The sequence below is a fragment of the Acanthochromis polyacanthus genome, chromosome 6 (assembly GCF_021347895.1).
Source record: "Acanthochromis polyacanthus isolate Apoly-LR-REF ecotype Palm Island chromosome 6, KAUST_Apoly_ChrSc, whole genome shotgun sequence".
Taxonomy (NCBI): domain Eukaryota; kingdom Metazoa; phylum Chordata; class Actinopteri; family Pomacentridae; genus Acanthochromis; species Acanthochromis polyacanthus.
The window spans coordinates 29,291,061-29,312,290 of NC_067118.1; the positions used below are offsets into that span (position 1 = coordinate 29,291,061).

At 41.4% G+C, this 21,230-nt stretch overlaps 1 protein-coding gene across 2 annotated transcripts in view; it reads left to right on the top strand.

Moving 5' to 3' along the window:
* The first annotated feature begins 2,507 nt into the window (after positions 1-2,507).
* The window catches only part of scube3 (signal peptide, CUB domain, EGF-like 3), an 83,655-nt gene continuing 64,932 nt past the window's right edge, over positions 2,508-21,230 (top strand). The window contains exon 1 of one of the 2 annotated variants that reach the window (XM_022209297.2): positions 2,508-3,045. In XM_022209297.2, the coding sequence (XP_022064989.1) occupies positions 2,946-3,045 (100 nt within the window). In that variant the 5' untranslated portion in view covers positions 2,508-2,945. The remainder of the gene's footprint in view (positions 3,046-21,230) is intronic. The other variant, XM_022209298.2, reaches the window with a different exon arrangement.

Below are 21,230 nucleotides of genomic sequence, written 5' to 3' on the forward strand. Positions count from 1 at the left end.
TTGCAGTTTCAGTTTAATTTGACTTTTTTTTGTTCCATGAAGGATCCTTGCTGCTCTCTCGACACCTTCCTCTGACTTTTCGTTACTCACTGTACAGCCAGACTCCTTTTCATGACGAGAATCATAAATTAAACAATACCTCGCTTTCCCTCGTGTGTCTGTTGGTGTAAAAATAGCTGGGTTCGGTGCACAGTGTGATGCCCGTGCGCAGCCCTCTGTCTTTAATGAAGTGTTGCCATGAAAAGTGCACTGATCCTCCAGTGCGACATGTGCTCAGGCTCTGTGGCAACCGTGTGCTGACTTTCTCAAACTCCCAGAGTGACTCTGAGCTCATTTGGTTATACAAGTGCTGACAATTACCCAGAGATTTGGACACAGGGACATGGGATATTTCCATATCCCTGACGGATGTTATTTTAATTACACCGAGCTGCTTGACTTTGTGCTGTGGATTTACATGTTTTTTGTTCTTCTGTGGATGCAAAGAGGGATTCTTTGAAGGTTACTCTGTTTTACTGAATCTCTTATTTATTGAGCCCCCGAGTCTCTGGCAAAACACCGGGTAGCATGGGAAGTCTCATTAAATCAGATTGTTTATGAAATATCTGTCTTTGACTCGGAGATAATTATAATTCTGTGTGTAATCTGTAAAGTGCAGGTAATGACAACATTCTGATAAGATACAAGATAATGAAAACTAATCCTCTCTCCTCCTTTTCTGCCCTCAGCCATTTTAGATTGTGTGCGTTTCAAATTCGCTGCATCATCTGAAGAGAAGCAGAGTTATCATCTCCAATCAGCCTCATTGTGGGGTCCTAATTATATTTGATTGAGAAAAAAAATTACACACGGGAGCAGGAGTGATAATTATGGTGTAGAATCTGCCCGTACGTTCAAACGCAACCATAAATGCATCAACAAGGCTGATTAATTTAGGTGATAATGCAGAGGAAGGTAGCAGGTGTGTGGATACAGATGCTGTTCCTCTGTAGGACGCTTGTGAAAACAAATGTTTCTATGTCATTGCAGGTGAAATGTGGCACAGTGGCTCGGTGGGTTGTGCCGCTGGTAATGTGAGCGAGGTCTGGTTTGATTCATGTAACTCTTCAAGCCTCATTCCTCTTCAGGTTTTGGGGGTAATGGTGCGCACAGAGTGACTCAGGATCACTTATTTGCAGGAATGACTGATGAGAGAGCATCTTTAACCCTTAAATTCAACTTCAAAAACACGCTTAACTGTTTCGTCTTCATTTAGTTTAAGAAAATAGCTGCTCAAACTGTATTTTTACAATATACTTCCCAAATATCTGATTGAATCTCAATATCACAGACTTCTGACACCAGACTGGACTTCATTTTTCAAAGCCCAGAGCAAAAATTCAATGAAAAATGTGGCTGTTGAGTTAAATCTCCTGCAGCTACAAACTCGGAACTGGCAAGTGTGTAATGTGGTGATGGTTATGGTTTTGGACTCGGATGACACAAAGTACAATTTGCATTCAGGTTTGTGTTTTTGGTTCCAGATGATTCTCATAAAGCTTTCACCAAAGTTCCCGTAAACAATTACAGATTGTTAGTTTTCATACCTGAGGAATGGATTCATCTTGAAGTGTATTTTCAACAGCTGGTGTAGCTTATTCATTCAACTTTTTAACTTAATACTAAGGCTTTTTTTTTTAAAAAAAACATTTTAATTAAAAATGCAATTTCCTTTATGTGTCTATGTCTTATGCAAGTTGCAGGTTCAGATGGATTTTCAGTTTCAGCTCCTTCCATAACAGGGAAGTTAAATTGCTTCAGGCCCCCAATTGACCTTGGAATAAGGATGATATCCTAGGAAATCAGTAGAGGTATAAAATAATAATAAAGTAATGTAGGTTTTCATTTTTCCATTTTCAAATAAGTTTTGCAATTTAGTTTTTAAATCTGTAAGCTGAACTTTTACCTCCATCCAGTGCGCAGGTATTGGATAGATCATATAAAGATAACTTTAGTCTGTTCTACAAATAAAATAATATGGTTCAGAATGCCATTAAAAATTAAGCAATATTTTAGCTTTGATTAGACTTTTTTTTGTAAATGTTTCCACGTGCAGGCAAATGGTTTTAGTATAGTATCAGTAAAGGGGCATTATGGAATCAGAGCTGCAAGCATGATCCAATGAAAATAGACACTTTATTGCTTTGTTAGACGGACTGGATGAGCTCGACAGTCTGCTGGAGAGAACAAAATGCAATCTCCAGGCCATTACTTTCCCCATCTGAGTCATTTATAAATCCATCCGCCCTCTTGTCCTCCTTTTCACCACGCCGCCTTCACGGCAACTTTCTCTTTTTTTTTTTTTTTTCTTTTTTTTTTCTATTTTACGCACAGGTGGCACCAACCAGGTAACCACGCGAGCCCGACGCACCGTGCACGCGGTAACGCGGGTCCACCTCGAGCCCAACCAGCACCTGCGTGGAAATTCCTGCAGAACAAACCAAAAGGGGAAAAAAAGAAAAGACAAAAAAGGAAACGGTACGAGCCAGTCAGAGAGAAGTGGCAGCAGAGGAGTCCGGAGCGCAGCGCGGACGCGTCTTCTTCTCTCCTCCCCCTTCAGACCCCGCCGCTGCACTCCATCTCTCCCTCTTTTCCGAGCTCTCCCTGTCTCTCTCTCTCCCCCGCTCTCTCCCCCTCTCCCTTTCTTAAATTGACATTGGTCTGGCTCGAAACATGATAACAGAAAAGCCTTCCTCCGCTCCGCGTTGTCGGGCTGTCCTCAACCCCGATCACTTGAAACTCAAATAAGCAGGCGTTCTTAGGGGAAAAAAAGAGGATCGCACACTATTCTGTCAGCTGGTGCTCAGAGGGAATAACAAGAAACCTTTATACCACACTCACACACCCTTGTATGTGCTCTTGCGCATCGTAGAAAGTGCTCGTGTTGAACTACAGTGAAAGTTAACATGTATATGCACGCTTTCATACGCGCAAGCCTTGGATTTGTAGGTTTCTGCCTGGTCGCCTTTGTCCAACAGTCAGCTTCAGGAAGTAAAACCACTCAAGGTAAGTTTTCACCTCAAAATGCCTTTTTATTTTAGCCATCGTGGCTAAGAAAGAGCTGGTTGGATTGCTGAATGCTTAAGTAGATCTATAGGAAGCATGTGGAGAACTGATTGTGTTTGTCTTATTATTTGTGCTTTAAAAGATGTTGAAAGTAGAATATTTGTGGCAAGAAATGAGCAGAAGTGAAGTTTTTAGAGTCTTTGATGCACCAGTTTGATTTCAGCAGATGCCTTCTGTTGGTTCAGTGCCTTATTTTGCAATCATTTAATTGTTGTTGCGCTCAGTTGCTTGTGTTTCTGCACAGTTGTCAAGACAGAAAAACAGAGGAAACCTAATGAGGCTCAAATTAAGTTTCACTGAGAGTTTGCTGCTGTCAGAATGAAATACCAAAACTTGTCTTTGATCTTCAGACAGCATCAGCAGTGTGAAGTTATGTTTCATAGCTAAACCTGCAGGTAATTGTAGTGAGACCACAAGGAGGTATTTGTCACAGTCCAGACAAGTATTTGACACCGGCCTGCAACACACACATGGAGGAGCCTCAGTCTGTCAGACACTGCAGCTACAGTGCCGTCCTGTCCAGCCGGCTGCCCTCTTGCTCTCCTTTTCTTGTGAGAATTTATTCAGACCAGACAAGGGGGCAGCCTGAATCAGAACTCCTGGCATCTCACAGGGAACCAGACAGACGTGGCGTTACACACTCCATTTCTGATCCGCTCAGCCCCTCTCCTGCAGGTTTTCATCACTTAATTTTCCCACAATACAAATGCCAAGCCGGAGCTGCCAGAAGTATTTGCATGCAAAGACATATCATGGTTCCTGTGTGAGTGTTGATTGTGGTTGGTGATGTTTTGCACTCACAAAAAGACATCTTCTGGGGCGGTCGACAAGGCAAAAAAAAAAAAAAAAAAAAAGGAGAAAGGGGGTGGGTGACTATTTTGCATCCTGGGTGGTCTGCCCCCACTTGTGGGAAAACTCAATATTTACATTTTGCAATTAGAACTACTTTTTTCTCACTTTATTTTCCACAACATCGATTACACACTTCCTTGTCGTGTGGAATGCTGCCGTATGAGAGTCTTTAATGACATGCACCTGTTTGTTGGTCACCGAGTGAAAGGCAGAGGACGACCACTTGAGAGGCTTCTCCTCCGGGTTGCCAGTGCGAGCTCTGCAGTGGCGTATTGTCTGTGATTTATTTGTGAGCATATTTTGTGCCTAACTGAAAATAAATATCCCGTTTGATGTCAGTGGCAACTCTGTGGCACCGACAACTCTGCAAGCTGGGAACAATTTTGAAAAATGGGGAAACGAAGGGATGAACAATGACTGAGGAGGAAAAAAAAAGAGAGAGCCACAATTTGTCAGCTCAATATTTATTCAACGCAGATGTTGTCTTTCATCAGTGTCAGTCTAATCATGGCACTGTGTTTCAGGCATCAGTCATTACTCTAGGAAAGGGGGGTGGGGGGTGAAAGAGCAGTGGAATGAGGGAGGGAAGGTTTGAAGATGTGGTGGAGAGAATGACAAAGACGGGGAAAAATGAGACCAGGGAAACAGGAGAGATTAAATGTGCAGAGGAGAAAGAGAGAGGAGAGGTTTCTTGGTGAGCGAGCAGCAACAAGCGAGGAAAAGAGGGGAGCCACAGACGTCATGGCAAATCACTCTCTCTCGAAACAGTGTCAGGAGCTCTTTGCTAATGCAGCGGCACCAAGGCAACGGTTGGTGTGGGGCTGACATGCTGCTGTGGCTGGCTGTGTTGGTGTAACCTCTGCTCCGGGGCCTGGGGGTCTAAAGACGCAGGGCTGCCGGAGCGGGGAGGAAGGCCACATGCAGGCCCTGACACACTGTGGGAACCGAGCAGCCTTGGCCAACATGAGGCCCAAGTGACGGGGGACGCTTACCTAGAGATGCTGCCCGAGTCTCCACTGTGAGCAAGATGGAAGGGAAGAAGAAGAAATCTCCCCCTCCTCCTCCTCCAGCCCAACACTCACTCTCTTTCCTTTTTCACCCAACTCCTGCTTTGTTTGCTTTGTCCTCGCTTCCTTTCCTTTACACTTAATGCAGTAGCTGTGCTTTTTTTTCTCTGTCAAACACAAGCGAGGACCGCATTACACCCACTGTGTCAGAAAGCTCCCTGTCAGCCAATGTGCTAATTATATTTCTGCAACAAAAAGAGAGATGTGCACAGCTCCCCTCTGCCCCCTTTGCTTCTTTTCTTCAGCCTGCTTTTTCTTGCTTGATGGAAGGCTTGGATGTGCTGCAGCTATGAGTATCACGCAAGTGTCGATATCGGTGTATGTGTCACTGGGACGGTGAGAAAGTGTTGTGTCTGCACTATGTCTTAGTAATTTGGACAGGTCTTTGAAACTGTATGTAAAGCCACATGAAGGAATCGTTTAAATGGAGCTTTTATTTCTGCTTAACCTGTCAGCCTTGAACTTCCCTGAATGTGCTGTATCGCAGAAAGACAGAGGAGTAAAAGAAAAAAGATGACAGGCAGCCAGAGACTGTGGCACTTTCTTCTAAGTACATGTCCAGTCATCTGACTTTGCCATATTGACACCACTTTGGCATTTCTCTTTCATCACCTCCACTGTTATTTCTCAGGCTGTGAGGTTTCTGCATTGCCCCGTGAGCCCTTACAAGCTCCTGCCGTGGTATTTGTCGAAGCTGTTGCACTTATATCCCCAAGAGACTGGATGTGTCTGAAAAACAAGCACACGCAAAAGTCCCTGTTAGTTTGCCAAGGTGCCGAGCACAATTTTTGGCGAAGTAATTTTTAACAGCAGGCGAGTGGAAGATGTATTCAGGTCAACCTAAAAGAAAAGACTTCTTCTGTCTTGACTGTGGCCGCTGTGTGACTTTGAGAAATGAATCACATTGCGGATCAGGACGTTGCAGCGTGGATGACTTGTTGACAAAGTCACCCTTTAATTTCTCCCGTCTACCTCCAACCACCAAGACCAATTAAAGCAGATGAACTCCTAACCTGCAAATGCCATCTCATTTCTCTCTTTCCTAAACAAAAAGAGCTCCCCTGGATGGCACAAACTCGTCTCAGTCTGTCTTCCCTCTCTGCAGCAGGCATGCGGTGTCAGATAGTCGTGTTCTCGTTATGATCAGAGAGTCTGAGGCGGGTCGAGCCTCGGGGTAGCCCTCGGTCAGCCACTGATGAGTGGGTGGAGGAGGCCGATCCAACTTTGCCACTCAGCAGATGCACTCCGAAAGCATCTGCCTGACAAGTGGTGCTCCAACACCACTGTACATGTTGTTACAAAGCAGCTAAGAGAGAGAGATTATTATCTTGGCATTACTTGAGTGGTGAAAACACTTGATAACAATTCTGTCCAGGAGCAATGCGGTATGAATCACGAAAACGACTTTTATCTGTGGGTGCGCTGTGGGGATAAGTGAATGTGTATGACTGCGATGAGTGATTTTAGACTGGATATTAATGATTGCACTTAGCAGGCAGAAGTGCTTTCACTTCTCGAAATGAGGCTCCATTATGGCTGCAGAATCCTTTGAAAACAGTTCAGGCTTACTCTGCCTAGTTTTCTCCTATTCGCAGCCTTCTGTGTGGCCGAGCCACAGCTTCATACAAACATTTTAATTTTGTGTCAGGGCGGGCGAACTGCAGATCTAGTAGCATGTTTACAGACTCATGTAAAGTCAAAGATGTCTGGCACAAGCTGTGACCTGAGGCGATTCAGTGGGGCTTCGTTCTGGACAGTCCCTCACTTTCATCCTGGCTGATGGATTTTCCTCTCAGAAGGTCAAAGATTCTGGCCTCAAGAAATTAGACTTCCTTCCTCGAGGTCTCCAGACGGGAAGTTTACTAAGTGTACTTGGCAAAATACTAACTTTTAATCAGTAAATTCTTGTTTTTTAAAAAAAATAAATAAATAATGAACTGCAGATTTTATAATCTTTCTTTAAGAAAATGAAAAATGCTCTCATACATTATCACCATCACATAAAAATGTCTGGCAATAATTTGCGGTAGTAGTGAAACAGTTTGGGGAAATACACTTTGACTTCATCTTGGAGAGTTAGTATGATGCTGCTCTCATGCCTGCACGCTAAATGTAAGGCTGCAGCCAGTTAGCTTAGCTTAGCATGAAATCCTGTAAACATGGTTCACTGGGTCACTGCTCTGTCAGATTCTACCCAAATACATCAACTTCAGACTCTCACTAATTAACACATCATTGCTCATATGATAAATCCAAACTGGTGACTTCCTGGAGTCTCAGCTGGTTGCCTGGCAACTGCTCAGAGCTGAGATGCAGTTTGACATGTAACCCCCAGACACACCGACTTGTTGTTCTTGCACGTTGGGTTTTTGTATAGATTAAGCAAACAAGTTAATTAGTGAGCTTTGGAAATGCCAGCAGCACCAAGCTAGCTTTTTCTCCAATATTTACAGTCTTTGTGCTAAGCTAAGCTAACACAATGATGGCAAACAAATAAGCATATATCCCAAAAATATCAAACGTGTGTTTTAAAGTCTCCTGGCAGTGGTTAGTGAGTGACTGTTGGGTGCATGTTTGTGGTCCAATTGTCGTTTCTCTTGTGCATATTTGTACAATCATCATCATCATCTGCATGCACATACTGAACTGAGCGATGACTGTCTTTTCCACCTTTTGTAAGCCTGATGAATGTTAGGTCGGTCACAGCCAAACAAAACCATAACCTGTGGACACTGCAGATTCCCTGTTGCTGCCCAGGGGAACCCATCAGCTATTGAGACCCCTCTGTCATGCTACCTTTTCACCCTTCCTCGAGCAGAAAATCACTTTATCAGCAGCTGGCGAGGCCCTTGTGACCGCTATTTGTCACCTAATTTAGAATGGTTGCAGGGCTGACAAAGCTGTAGATTTCAGGTGCAACCGAGGAAGGAGGTTTAAAGCAGCCAAACTTTGCTGAGAGCACCACTGACAAACTGCTTTGTATGCAACGCTAGTGTCCAGCGGCAAGAAAAAGCTCGAACCCTCACACTCTGTAGAGGCGTGCTTGTTTGGGTCGCGTTTATTTATCGAGGCTTTAATTTGAACAATATGTTCCAAATGAGGCCTGTGATGCTTCTCTCAACTGTGGCATTGTGGTTAAAATTAGAAAACTCTCTCTGCTGCTCCCGTCTCTTCCTCTCTCCCCTGTCAGTGGCCTTTGTTCTCGGTGCAGATGCGCCGCTGTGTTGACAACATCCCTGTTGGTTTCGGGGGAGGATGGAGTCTGCGTTGAAGGCACTCTGACCCCCCTCCTCCAGTCTTAGACTCACCTCTAGAGCCTCCTTCATGAGTGCTGATGCCTCACTGAGGAACCTCCAAACCGCCCCTCAGCCAGCTGTAGCAGCTCTTGGATCATTAACCCTCTAACCCCCCACCACAGAGCCCACATTTGTTTTACTGGATACTGTGATTCAGGAGAAGCTATCAGAGCGGCTGTCATCTTGACGTCTATACTTTCTTGAACCCATGGCGGCCGCTACGCCATCCTTCCTCCTCTTTCGCTCTTCTTCCCGCTCCCTCCTGTGACCTCTCGGCTGAATAATGGGGCTGCGTCTGTCTTTGAGAGTTTGGCGGGGTCAGGGAGGGACGTCATTAGGCTGGTCTGCGGTGGTCAGCGTTGTCGGAGGGGGGTTGGGGGGTCAGAGAGAGCCTTGTTTACAGACTGTGTGTGTTTACATTCCTGATGGTGAGCGCCAGCTTTGGAGACTGCTGGAAGTGAAAGGAAATGCTCTTATTCTGCTTAGTAATGGAAAAATCCAGCCCAATACATCAAGGAATCCAGATGAAGGGGAAAAAAAAGAGAAGAAGCCAAGTTATTTATTTGGTGGGTTCTGGCCAGTGCATTCAGGGTAGAAAGAGGGATGACTTCACTGATGAATATGAGACTTCCTAAATGGACAGAGGCATGGGAAAAACCATATGATCCTCTCCAGGATTTAGTCACCCCCCCGGTGAACTCAACATACAAATTTATTGCAGACTGTAGTGGCAGATACTGGTCATTAATGGCAAATGCACTCTAATAAATAGATCCATAAAATAATGGGAAAAAAACGCACAGGGAGCTCATTATTCCAGCATTGTCCTGTAATTCAAGAACAGCAATGCTCGGTTAATTAACCGTGTCCACAGTAAAAAAACAAAAAACAACCAAAGTCAACAGTGTAATGAGTCTATAGTAAAAAAAAAAAAAAAACACTACAAATTCTATATATTTTAAAGCCTTATCTATCATACAAAGCAGGAAATGTTTCTGTTATTTAATGATAAATCTATCATTTTAAAAAAGGTATTACATAATGGTGTATGGACAATGAATAATATTTATTTTTTGATATATCTACAGTTAAGAAAACTGCATTTTTTAAAATGTATAATAATCAGTGAAATAACAGAAAAAGTACTGGTAGCTCATTACACAGAATGGGTCCAGTAGTAAAATAAAAGGTTAATTTATGATACTACTGTAAACTTAAAAGCTGCATTTTTAAAAAAAATAATTGTACCTGCAGCAAAGAGAAAAAAAAAAAGTGAAATGTTCGGTTAGTTCATCATATAACTACAGCAATAAGTTAATTAATGTTTAAACAAATGTTATATGATTTAAAACAGACTTTTTATTAATGTCAATTTTTCACATTTCAGTAAAAACGTGCAGCTGCCAGGGTTCGATTCCCGCCCACAGCCCTTTGCTGCAGGTCTTCAACCCATTCTTCTCCCTACTTTCCTGTCTGAGCCTCTACTTACCTGTCTAATGAAGCTCGTACACATGCAAAAAAGAAGTTAATTACAACAACAAACAGAAACAAAGACATTATAGTTAATTACATTCTTAGGTAAAGTTGCATTTTGAAAATGTAAATAAATGAAAATGCACCTAGAAATGCATGCATTGTGGACAACTTCAGCTAACCTGCTCAGTCATACAAGTGTTTGTGTTAGAATGTGGTTGTTCATGACTCTTTCTATCACGGAGGCATTTGGGGGCTACGAGTAATGGCTGATTTCATTATCTGCTAATAATTTTCTCACTTTATTTGGTCTGTCAAATATCAACAAAAATGGTTAAAAAATGTCATTAAAATATCTTGATTTTGTGGAAGCAAGAGATGCTTAAGAACATAAAACGAATAAAGATTTTAAAAATGACAATAAGAAAGGAAGATGAAACTGAAGAATTTTGGCATATTTTTTCTTGCGAAACATGCTTAGCGGAGTAACTATTTTCTGTAGATATTCTGTTCATTAAATGTAATTTTCTGCAATGATCACATCACTGGAAATCCTGGAGTCACTGGGACTCACTTGTGTGTGCTGTCTGAAATACTGCAAGAGATCAACACACAAAAGTTATTCACATTATAAATATGCATAAAGTAGAAATTCTCCGCTTGTATTATTTCATACTGCTTCCTACTGATTTTTCATTTTCAAATTAAATGGGAGCATATCCACATAATTACATGCACATTAATGGCATGGGCAGAGACCGAGCTGCTTGTGCATCAACCTGTAATTTAGGTAAGTGGGTGTCAAATGATTGAAATGGGAGAAATGGAAAAAGCTGTTTTATATTAGGTTTTGATAATTATAAAAGCCTATTTAGAATTGCCAGACAGGCTGTGTTGCTTCACTGATCAATTACACTCTGAATCTGGTCTATAATTCTGGTGATGACTGATCATTTCTAGGAGTGAACATGGTATCGGGCAATTCTGCCATTTCTGTCATTCATCAAGGTTGTAATTTAGCAGCATTTTTTTTTTTTTTTAAATTATCATGATGGACTTTTATTGATTCGTAGGTTGACAAAAATTAGCTGGTAGTGCTTTATGGTTTCAGTCTTTTTTGAGCAAAACACCAAAATTTCTCCAATTTCAAGCTTTTTAGATGTGAGGGTTTATGTTTTTTTAAAAATCATGCAGTAACATTAACATCTTCAGACAAAACAAAGCATTTGTAGACAGATTATGTAGCTCGGGCAAAGCATTTTTGTACTGTTTTTGTGCTTTTTACAGACAAAACTATTGATTTAGAAAATACACAGCAGATAATTCACTGTTGAAAACAATTGTTAGACACAATCCTGCATTCAACAGTAACTGTAACTGATTCCTTCTCATCATAGAAACTCATTTTCTGCTGTTGTGAAAATATTTCAGCATGCTTTGATCTGAACATGCATTCCCTTACAAATGAGCTGCAACATTTCCTTAAGTTACATCGATTAATTCATCAACAGAAAGTTAATTGTCAACTGCTTTGATAATCGTTTAATGATTTATGTCAGCATTTTCTCATTCCAGCTTCTGATAAATGAAGATTTTCTGAGTTTCTGTCTTGAATTATGAGTATTTCTTTTGAAATTGTGAAGGTAGTTTTGTCCCCATTTTCTGATTATAGGGCTAATTAAATCATTATCAGTTTAACTGAGTAAATTATTACCAGATTAACCAGTCGGAACAATAGCTGTTGCTACCCTGATTCATTTTCTGTGGAAAATCTGCCAGACAGTGTAGCAGTTTTTCCCTCCATATGTGAAGGTAAAAGATTTAATCTAGCGTCGCCCGTACAAAGTGTGCAGTGAAACACAGTGGGAGCAGTGATTGAGGGGCCATTAAACACTTGATATGTCTGTAGGAGGGAAATGTTAGTCTGAGGTGAGTGTGCTGTCTCTCAGCATTTAAATGAAGTATACGTCCAGTCAGTTCCAGCTCACTGAAGTCCACATTTCTGAGCTTTAGTACTTAATGCCTGCTTCACAGCTTACACAGAGAACCATTCACTTTATACCTCCGTTTGACAGGAAACAACTAAAAATATCACACTTGTGCTGTAATTGCTACGTTGCCATCTTTATAGTCGGTACTGTATCTGGCTAAAGCAACCACCAATGAATGTAATTGCTGTGTGCAGCGGGCAGAGTGTCATGTCAGTTAGCTCTGGTTGTATAAATATAAGGTATACAGCTGGACTAAGTGCCACCCTTCCCGCATATAAAATATGCTGCATGAGGCCAACAAGTCATTAACAGTTGAGGACACATGCCAGGCAGGGTGAAAAATCACTTGAAAGGTACAAATGAATTTCTTGTCACCTCGGCTCCTAATGAGAAACGGTTACAAGTTGCGCTCACGTCTTCAGCGGAGAACATATTAGAGCTCTGACACTTGGTGAGCGTCATGTCAGCCTGGCTCTCTTGCTCTCTTCGTATTACTCTATGATTCACTTAATTACTGTAATAAGTGTTTTCCTTCTGGAGGTGGTCCGGAGGTCTGTGAGTCATAGTCTGTTAAGGCCACACATGCTAAAGGAAGGACACGACACCAGATGCTCGGTCTATGATCAAAATCGCAGAGAACGGCCATTTTTTTTATTCACAGAGCCCAAGCTCGAGCTACCTTGAGAAATGTTTTATAAATGACTCGAGGAGGTGAGTCCACTTGCTCTTTGCTCTGCAGTCTCCAGGCTCATCGCTGCCGCCGGCTGTTTTGTTGGGAAGTACGCACGCTATGAAACGCTCTCAAAGGCGTTGACAGATTGAAGAAGTAGATCTTGTATGCGTTGGCTCGAGTTATTTGAAATGTTGTAATAAGGACAACCCAACTACACATCCATTATATATCAGTGTTTGTGTAATACAGAAGCTGACAGTGTCGAATAAAAAATTGAAAGAGCACGCTATTGGACTGAAGGTGCTGAGAAAATATCTTGGCAGCTTATAAAAGAAGCCAGAATGTTAAGGGATGACTAGTTTGCTTTTGTTTTGCTGGTAAATTAAAAGAGTATGCAATTAACAGACATTCGATTAAATAGTTTAATTCATCTCTAGCGGGGAAACTAGTTTAGTGACTCTCCTCATTATGGTGCAAAACTCCGGATTTTAATTATGTAAGAAGAAGTGAGGAATAATTAAGTTGCACTGCTGTTATTTTTCAAGCAGAAGTGCAAATTGATTTTTGGGTTTTAGGTTCTTAATTGTGCTCGAGTGTGCTGCTTTTTCAGTTTAACATTCTATTTAATTAAATGCTACTGACTGAGTCTGTTGGACAAACAGCATTTTAAGAAGTCACTGTGAGGATGGACACTGTGAAAGTGATTTTTCTACGATTTCTTGAATTTAAAAAAGTAGAACAATTGATTACAAATAAATAAATTACAAAGGTTTTCCTGTAGTTTTGCAATTCTACAAAGTTAAGAGGCGTGCCAAGATGCTCTGACTTCAAGTCTCTTGCATGGATCAAACTTCAAAAACTGTGGATTTCTCTTTTAGCAGCTCAATAATGTCATCTGTTCAACATCTTAACCCTTTTCATGCACACTTGTAGATTAAAATTTCTGGCATCAAGATAATGCATGATACAAATCTTTGTCACACGCTGAGTAGCTCTTCGTGTTTTGTTTGAAGTTGGTCTCATGCACCTTTAAGGAATACAACAAGACAGCAAGGTGCAGATATTCCTGTCACTGTGATCATCAGACATAACAGAGTGGACATAAGTAATATGAAAGAAAAAAATCTGCAAGCCTGTGCACGTCTGCAGATGCAAACAAGCTAAAGCCACAGATCTGCACACAGTTAATGCCTTTGAGCATGTTAACATGATTCTGCTGTTCCGAAACTTAGCTTGGATGTTCCTCTCCATTTTTTCCTTCGGATAAATCTGAGGCTTCATGGTTGGTGGACTCGGGCAGGGAGGGACCCGAGGGGGTTTTGAAGTTGTGATCACAGTTTCTGAAAGCACAGGATCAGTCAGTGGTCATGATTCCTAAACATTTAGAGTGTGTGAAGGATGAGTGTAAATATCCCAAATGGAAGCAGTGGATATTTTTATTCACAACTTTTTAGAGGTTGTTGGACAGCCAACAGTGTGTCCCTTCATGAGGCGAAGGGGGGATCGGGGCAGGAGGGGCGGTGAGATGCTAAATTTTGTGTTAATGTTGACGTCTGCATTTCATCAAAACCATTTTTTAGAGAGAGCGAGAGAGAGAGAGAGAAGTCTGCTGACCAGCACAACTTAAAAGTCCATGATAGTTTCACAGTGTGCTGTGATGGCGTTGCAATGATCAGCCATAGTTCCTGTCCTCTGCACAACCTCTTCCTCGCCTCCTCTCAGACCTGAGGGTTAAAGGAAAGAATCACGTCACATTACATTAGTGTGTGTTTTGTGTAACTTTAGATGCATACACAATTTCTATGTTAAATGTAATGTCTAGGTACTTTACTTTAAAAAGCATGATTTTGTGACATTTCATCTAGTTTGAAAGCTCATTGTGCCAGCATGATGTGACAAATCAAAACCTTGATGGCACAGACAACTAAAGAGGGAGTAGAGTTTCTGACCATGCAGATTATTTGAGCTTTTATTTTGGGAAACTTTATATCAAAAACATAATATTATTCAAAACATGGTGTTTTTAGATGTTTTAAATCATACCTGGATGTTTGACTGTTAAAAATAGTGCGTTTTTAATAGTTTTTTTTACAGAAGTGCTTGTATTTTTTTCCAATTTTCTCTTCACTTTTCACTGATTGCTAATCAATACAGAGGAAAACTATCCACTTTTCTATCACTATTCCTTTTTTCTTTTTTTCTTTTTACAACAGATAGTTTGCTTGTGAGATGTACATCGTATGGCTCATTTGCAATAAATACAGTGAAGATTAAAGAGGTGATCCTGTATGATTTCACACAGTTCAGCCATTCAAACTCCTGCTCTGTTCCTAAAGTAATTATCCTGACCTTCACCCGATCCTGCTCAACCGCAACCCAAACTATAGTGTAAGTGTGGTTCTAAGATGGATAATTACAATACTTTCCTTTGTAATTACGCACAGTATGACAAACACTGTGATCCCAGGAGCACAATTTTATGGTATTGAACCCAGCACCCTTCCTCCTCAGCCGCAAGGAGCTCAAGAAAATTAAGGATTTCATCTGAAAATGGTTTCATCGAGACAGGAGGTAGTTCAAAATTTGCACGGAATCTTTCTGAGAACACGAGCAAATATTTTATTTCTTCTGCTGCCCGAATGCGTCACTTGGTCCATATTTTTTGACTGTTACTTTGGAGTTGGCTGCAGGCCGCTCAAGTAAAGCTACACCTATGGGTGTCCCAGCTCCAATCAGTCTATTTCTGTATCTGAAGGAAAGTTGATGGGGGGGGCAAAGCAAACAGCGAGGGTCTCAACACTCAAAGTAAACATTACCCTATGTTTGAACTACACACCTTCGGCTCTACAATTCTCCCACACACTCGCGCTCTCCCTTCTGAGTCTTATTCCTGCTAACACCCCCTTGAGCCGGCCCAACTAAATACACTGCTTATCCCAGGGCCATCCCATAAATCAGGGAGGAAAAGCACCTCTGACAAGGTCTCACCTCCACGGCCAGCAGCCCTTAGCCTGCAGCTCCGACTTACATGTGGGACCTGCTTTTGAATACATGGAATAATGACTTTTCAGAGTAACTTCCTTAATCTCTTCCTCTAAGGACATAGGGAAGTTTTATCCTGCAAATTTAATACAATTATAATAAATCCCATTTATGTACCCTGCAACCCGTCTACCTCTACCATCCAAAAAATGAAAAGGCAGCTTCACTGAGTAAGGGCACGCAATGATGCGTTCAGGGATGTAGCAGTTTGACACACGGTGAAGTTTAAAGTTTTATTGAGCATGAAGGGAATCAGTTTCAGGGGAGTGAAAACATGTTTCATTATTTTACGACTTGGTTTCATCCAAGAAAATCATTGAATTCCATATTCAGACTCAAGCTATTTGTGGCTTTAATATGCTCAAGTGCAGAACCAGAGGAGAGCTCCGAGAGCAGCAATATTCAAAATGACACATTCCCCGGAGGAAGCTGTTTAAACATCTGAGTGTTGCCCAACATATCTTTCTTCTTTGGTTTGTTGTTTTGACTTTGTTTATTCATCCTTGTCTCGAAGCACCGGCTTCATTCTCTGCTGCCTTAACTTGTTCCTCAGCACAAAAGAATGAAAGAAAGTCTCAATGAGAAACACAATCTTTTCATCTTGGGCATGAGTCAATTACCAGGGCTGCGTTACGGAACACGCTGCATAGTTTTTTTCTCATGCATTCAGAGTATCGTCCCCTGGACTCAACCAAAGAATGTATTGATTCTGACATGTTTATTTCCATGGCAAAGGCAGTTTGAGTTTCCAATAAGACCAGCACATTCAGCTTTTGTTGTCCATGTGTCCGCTGGAACGCTCCCAGTAACTTTTATGGGCGGATTTTTAAACAGTGCTTTGACAGACGTGCATTACTTTAGTTTGTGGGTAAGGATTTCTTAATTTGTGTTGATTTCATTTTGTGCAGCTCACACCAAAGGCAGTGGGAATGTGAGAGTGTCATCTGTGTTTGATCACTGCTAATTACCATTTCCGAGTTGATTTCCACATTTTCATGAACGGATCTCTCACTGATGATGATGATCACTTTTCATCAGCTATTTCATGATCACACGTTCCTGTTTAAGTGTTGCCTGGTGCTCTAACTGTGCTGTGCTATAAAAGTTGAAATTTACAAGTAGTATTTGCACAAAGATGTCATTGTAGTTCAAGTTTACCAACTTTCACAGACTGGTTAGAGGGTAAATTTTTGAGGAGGGGGCGATGTTTTGCACAGTTAGTTACATAAGTTCACCAGTTTAGGTGGTTTTCACCAAACATAAAGGCTGTTTTGTTTGTTTACAGCCCTCATTGCATAGCAAGCTGCTGCCTGCCATCATTTCTAATTTCACTGAAGTTATTATGTGTCATGGCGTGGCAGTTATGTAACAGCTGAGACACTCGCAGCCCAATATCTGGTGCTGTTCTCTTGCACTCCACAACCACCTGAAGCAACAACAGTGTCAAACTGTCAGGATGTAAATTCAGCGTGAGAAGAAATGGAGAGATGCTGAAAATACAGATGTATGATTGGCAGTTTCTCTTCACTATTTATACAGTATATTCACTGATCATCCACAACTTTAAACCTACCTGCCTAGTACTGAGTAGGTCCTCCTGGACACTGGATTTCTGTGGTATCTGGCAGCTAGCACGTTGGCAGCAGATCCTTTGGGTTCCGTGGGTTGCAGGGTGGGGCCTCCATGTGCTGGGCTTGTGCTAGCACATCCTGCAGATGCTCAATCAGTTTGGGATCTGGGTGATTTGTAGGCCGTTCAACACCTTGGCCTCTTTGTTGTGTTCCTTGAGGCCGTTCCTGAGAAGTTCTTGCCCTGTGGCAGGGATCATTGTCTTGCTGTGGTTGTCAGTGCCATGGGGGTTACACTTGATCTGCATCAGTGTTTAGGTCGTGTTACACGGCAAACTAATATCCACAACAATGCCAGAACACAAGATATTCCAGCAGTACATTGCATTGTACCGAGATGAACAATGTTATATATATATATATATATATATATATATAAATGTTGTGGCTGATCAGGATACAGTGAGATGTGTGTGCCCCTCAGTGCCTTCAGTCTGCAAAAATATCACAACCGCACAGGTTAACCTTTCAGCACTCTGCCTTTGAATCGTAATTGCAGTTTTTGACTTTCGACATGTTTCAAAAGTGTGTGTTTGTGAATGTGCGAGCGCCTTTGTGTGTGTGCGTGTGTATCAAAGGAAAAGCGTGAGAGTTGGCAGCCTTGCAGACTGGGAGGATAAAGTGAACTGATGCTCCAGATGGGAACATTAATAACAAGATGAGAAGAGGGATTCTTTGGGTTTCTGTCATAATGAATATTAATTACAACAGAGATTTGGCACCAAGAAACCTGATGATAAGACAGATATTTTGTTGTGATTAATACCTCTTCTTTTGAAAAACACTTCCTCAAACAGCCTTTCCAGCTCTTAGAAGACAGTCTGTAAGGAGAAAGCACCCAGGCTTTTCCTCAGGAGAGGTCATATTGTTCTCACATAATATAAATTGATACAGGGCTCAAGGAGCTCCTGCAGCACTAAATGGCTTTGTGGAAACTTGGCAAAATGAGCCACAACTGGTCCCAGGTGCTGTGTTCCATACGGAATGTTGTACAGACACGAAAATACCCAACAGACACAGGAAACTTGACAAATCATTACAAGACTGTTACAAGAATGAAACGGCTGTTGGAAAACACTTTCTAATAGCAGTATGAGCTAGTTGGCATCACTTTATTTTAATAGCACAATGCTGATGCACAGCTTTTGTATTAGGTGACAAAAATAGACGTTCAATGTTTCTTCTTACCAATTTGTGCATTTTCATTGACTGTGTTTGCTTTCTTTAATGCTGTGAGTCAGACCAGTATGCACCGTGTTTTCAGGCTATTTGTTTTAATTAACCAGTATTGTCATACTGAGATGCTACACTGAGATGGTGCTACATAAACTGCTAAACATGGAGACTAAAGTTCTGACATCGTTTAACTCCTGTGAATTAATTAAATCTCTCATCTGGCATTTCTTTCACTTCTCTTTTTGATGTTCATTGGGTTTATTATCCATATTCAAAATGACATTGTTTTTTTTGTCCATGTTTGTATTATATACAAGCAATTTCTTCTGAGTTCTAACATATTGGTTGTAATTTCAGCTGTCTGAAAGCATCTGCAAAGAGAACTAGATTCCCTACTCCCTCTCAGCCTTGCTGCCAATTAGTGTTTCAGTGAAAAAGTTCTCTGTGACCTAAAAGCATTTTCCTTTGAGACTGCCAAACCTGTTGATAGGACATATCTGACTGTAGAAAAGGTCACCTATTACTCCTTGTGCTATGAATTTTCAAGCTCTTAAGATTTCAGATGTGTGAGATTTTTTCAGAGCTCAGAAATGCAATTTCTGTGTGATGTGCCAGGTTGCTGTTACTCAGAGCGATTTTTCTGTGTTGTCCATTGATGTGGGCAATCAAAACTGTCTCTCCACTGACGTTCATAGTGTTTAGCTTATTTATTCATATGGAAAGTGCTGTAAGTAATTGTAAATAACAAGTGAAAAAACAGAGCAAGAAAGAAACGTACAGCACCTCGATCCGCTGGCCAGTCAGGGCAGGGTCGAATCATTCAGCTTGGGGAAGTTATAGAGAAAGATCAAGGCTGAGACCCCGCAGCCGACATTGATAAGTAAAAAATGTAGGAGGGGAGGTAACCAATGATCCAACATGCAGTTGAGACAGAGCATAAATGTAACTTTAACATCTGTAAACTGAGCAGGAGCATGCAAGTGGGGACAGCAAGAGAAACATGAATCCACACGTGCAGTGCAAACACAGAACTAGAAACTTTTATTGGCTTGTGTGCTCACCGAGCTACTTTAATTGAAGTGAGTGGGCTGAATCTTATAATACATCCAGGTAGCTGCTGCTCGCTTTATTCATCTCTGTTCTGCACTTATTGAAGCCGTGGCTCCTCGGGTCGCACATGAACTCATCTCTTTTGTTGCGCTGTGACCTTTAAAGTCCCTCTCTGGTTTTGATTTAACCTCTAAAAGCTAGTTTCTGTATATTAAAGGTACATGTTTTTAAGGTTTGTCCATGAAAATAATCCCTTCCTGCCTTAAAAGAACTTAGATGGAACTCTGCACCACTTCCTCCTCCTGAAGGAGAAAAACTATATAAGCTTCACCTCTCCCTTCACCCACTCCTCTACTACTTGCTGCATCTCGAGCACAGCAGCTCACCTGTGACACTGAAACACTGTAGAACCACTCGATGCTACACAATGACAAGTTGTAATGTTGGAGTAATTCATGTAGTTCATGTCTGAACCAGAAACCACTTCTTAAGAAGAATAAAATGATACAGGAGGTTGAACCTTGCAAGTTGACAAGATTGGTTCCTTGAGTTTTGTACATATGAAACCCTGCATGTCTGACTCCATGTTTTTGAGACTCTCATTGGAAATGCTCAGCCATACACTCACTGCTTTTTTCACTGCATATACTGTATATGTTAACAAGGTTAAAAAAAACAACAACAACAACAACAACTTTCTCTGGAGGGCATCTTCATGTGACAGACTTTGGGCTCATGGAAAATATTTGGCAAAAGCTGCTAGAACCAAAAATACTGAATAAACAACATTGGATTGTTTTTTGTTGTTTAGTTTCTTTGTTGGACCCTGTTACTCTCTTCCAAGCCTCAGCTTTTAGTTATTTGCTTTGTTCCAAAATTCTTAAGTCTTGGTTTCACTCTGTTGTCTTTATAAGGGCCAGTTTTCCTCATCCGTGTTCGCAGACCAACTTTGAAAGTGGACAACAGATGTGTTTGTGGTTCTATTCTTACTGCAATAGATTTGTTATGGTTTGCTATGCAGGCAGTCACATTGTCCCTCAAACTGAACACAGAAAAACACACTGGACTCCTATGGATGTGTCTAAAAGGCTGGCTGTGACTTTGCACTTTTTACAGGATGTAGCAGCTAGTTACAGATTGCTGCTGCACCGTGTCAATGTGATTATTCCAGAGGTGTGCCGAACACAGTGGGTGGACATAGCACAGGATTTCTGAAAAAATTAGGACTTCTCACCATGTTTGTGCGCCATCAATGCAATGCATGTACAAATCAAGGCACCTCTTAATTCTGGCAGTGACTACTTCAATTACAACCCTTTTAATGATGAGTTGTAAAGTTGTGGATGAGGAAAAATCTCCTTGCACTGCCTCTCTCCGAATAAAGGGTTAAGGTTAGGGTTATCACCTTTTTAGCACCATTTGTTTTTCTGGTATAGGTACCCTTTCAGATACAGATGCCAAAAGCATGAATTGGACTAATGTTAGCATGCTGACATTAGCATTCAACTCAAAGCAAGTCCATCATTACAGAATCACCAGTGTGACTGTGTTGTAAGTCTCAGTTTGATTTAACCTAATCTTGATTCAAACACTTCTTTGTTTTCACACAATCATGAAAGCAAATCTTTCAATAAAGTGCACAACTCCCATCATATGAATGCACGCCTCTTAAGCGATTGTCTGTGATAGTGGCTGTGTGTACTTGCAGCACAAATAAACTGCAGTTGTGATTTTCCACTGTCTATCTGTTGGGTTCATTGCATTCAGTTTTGTTATACAGATTTTCTGCAGAGTTTTGGGAATTCTGCAGTGTCACCGTCCTCCTTTCCCCAGCAGCCTGCATGTCCTCCAGGGATAGGTAGATATAGCCAATATGC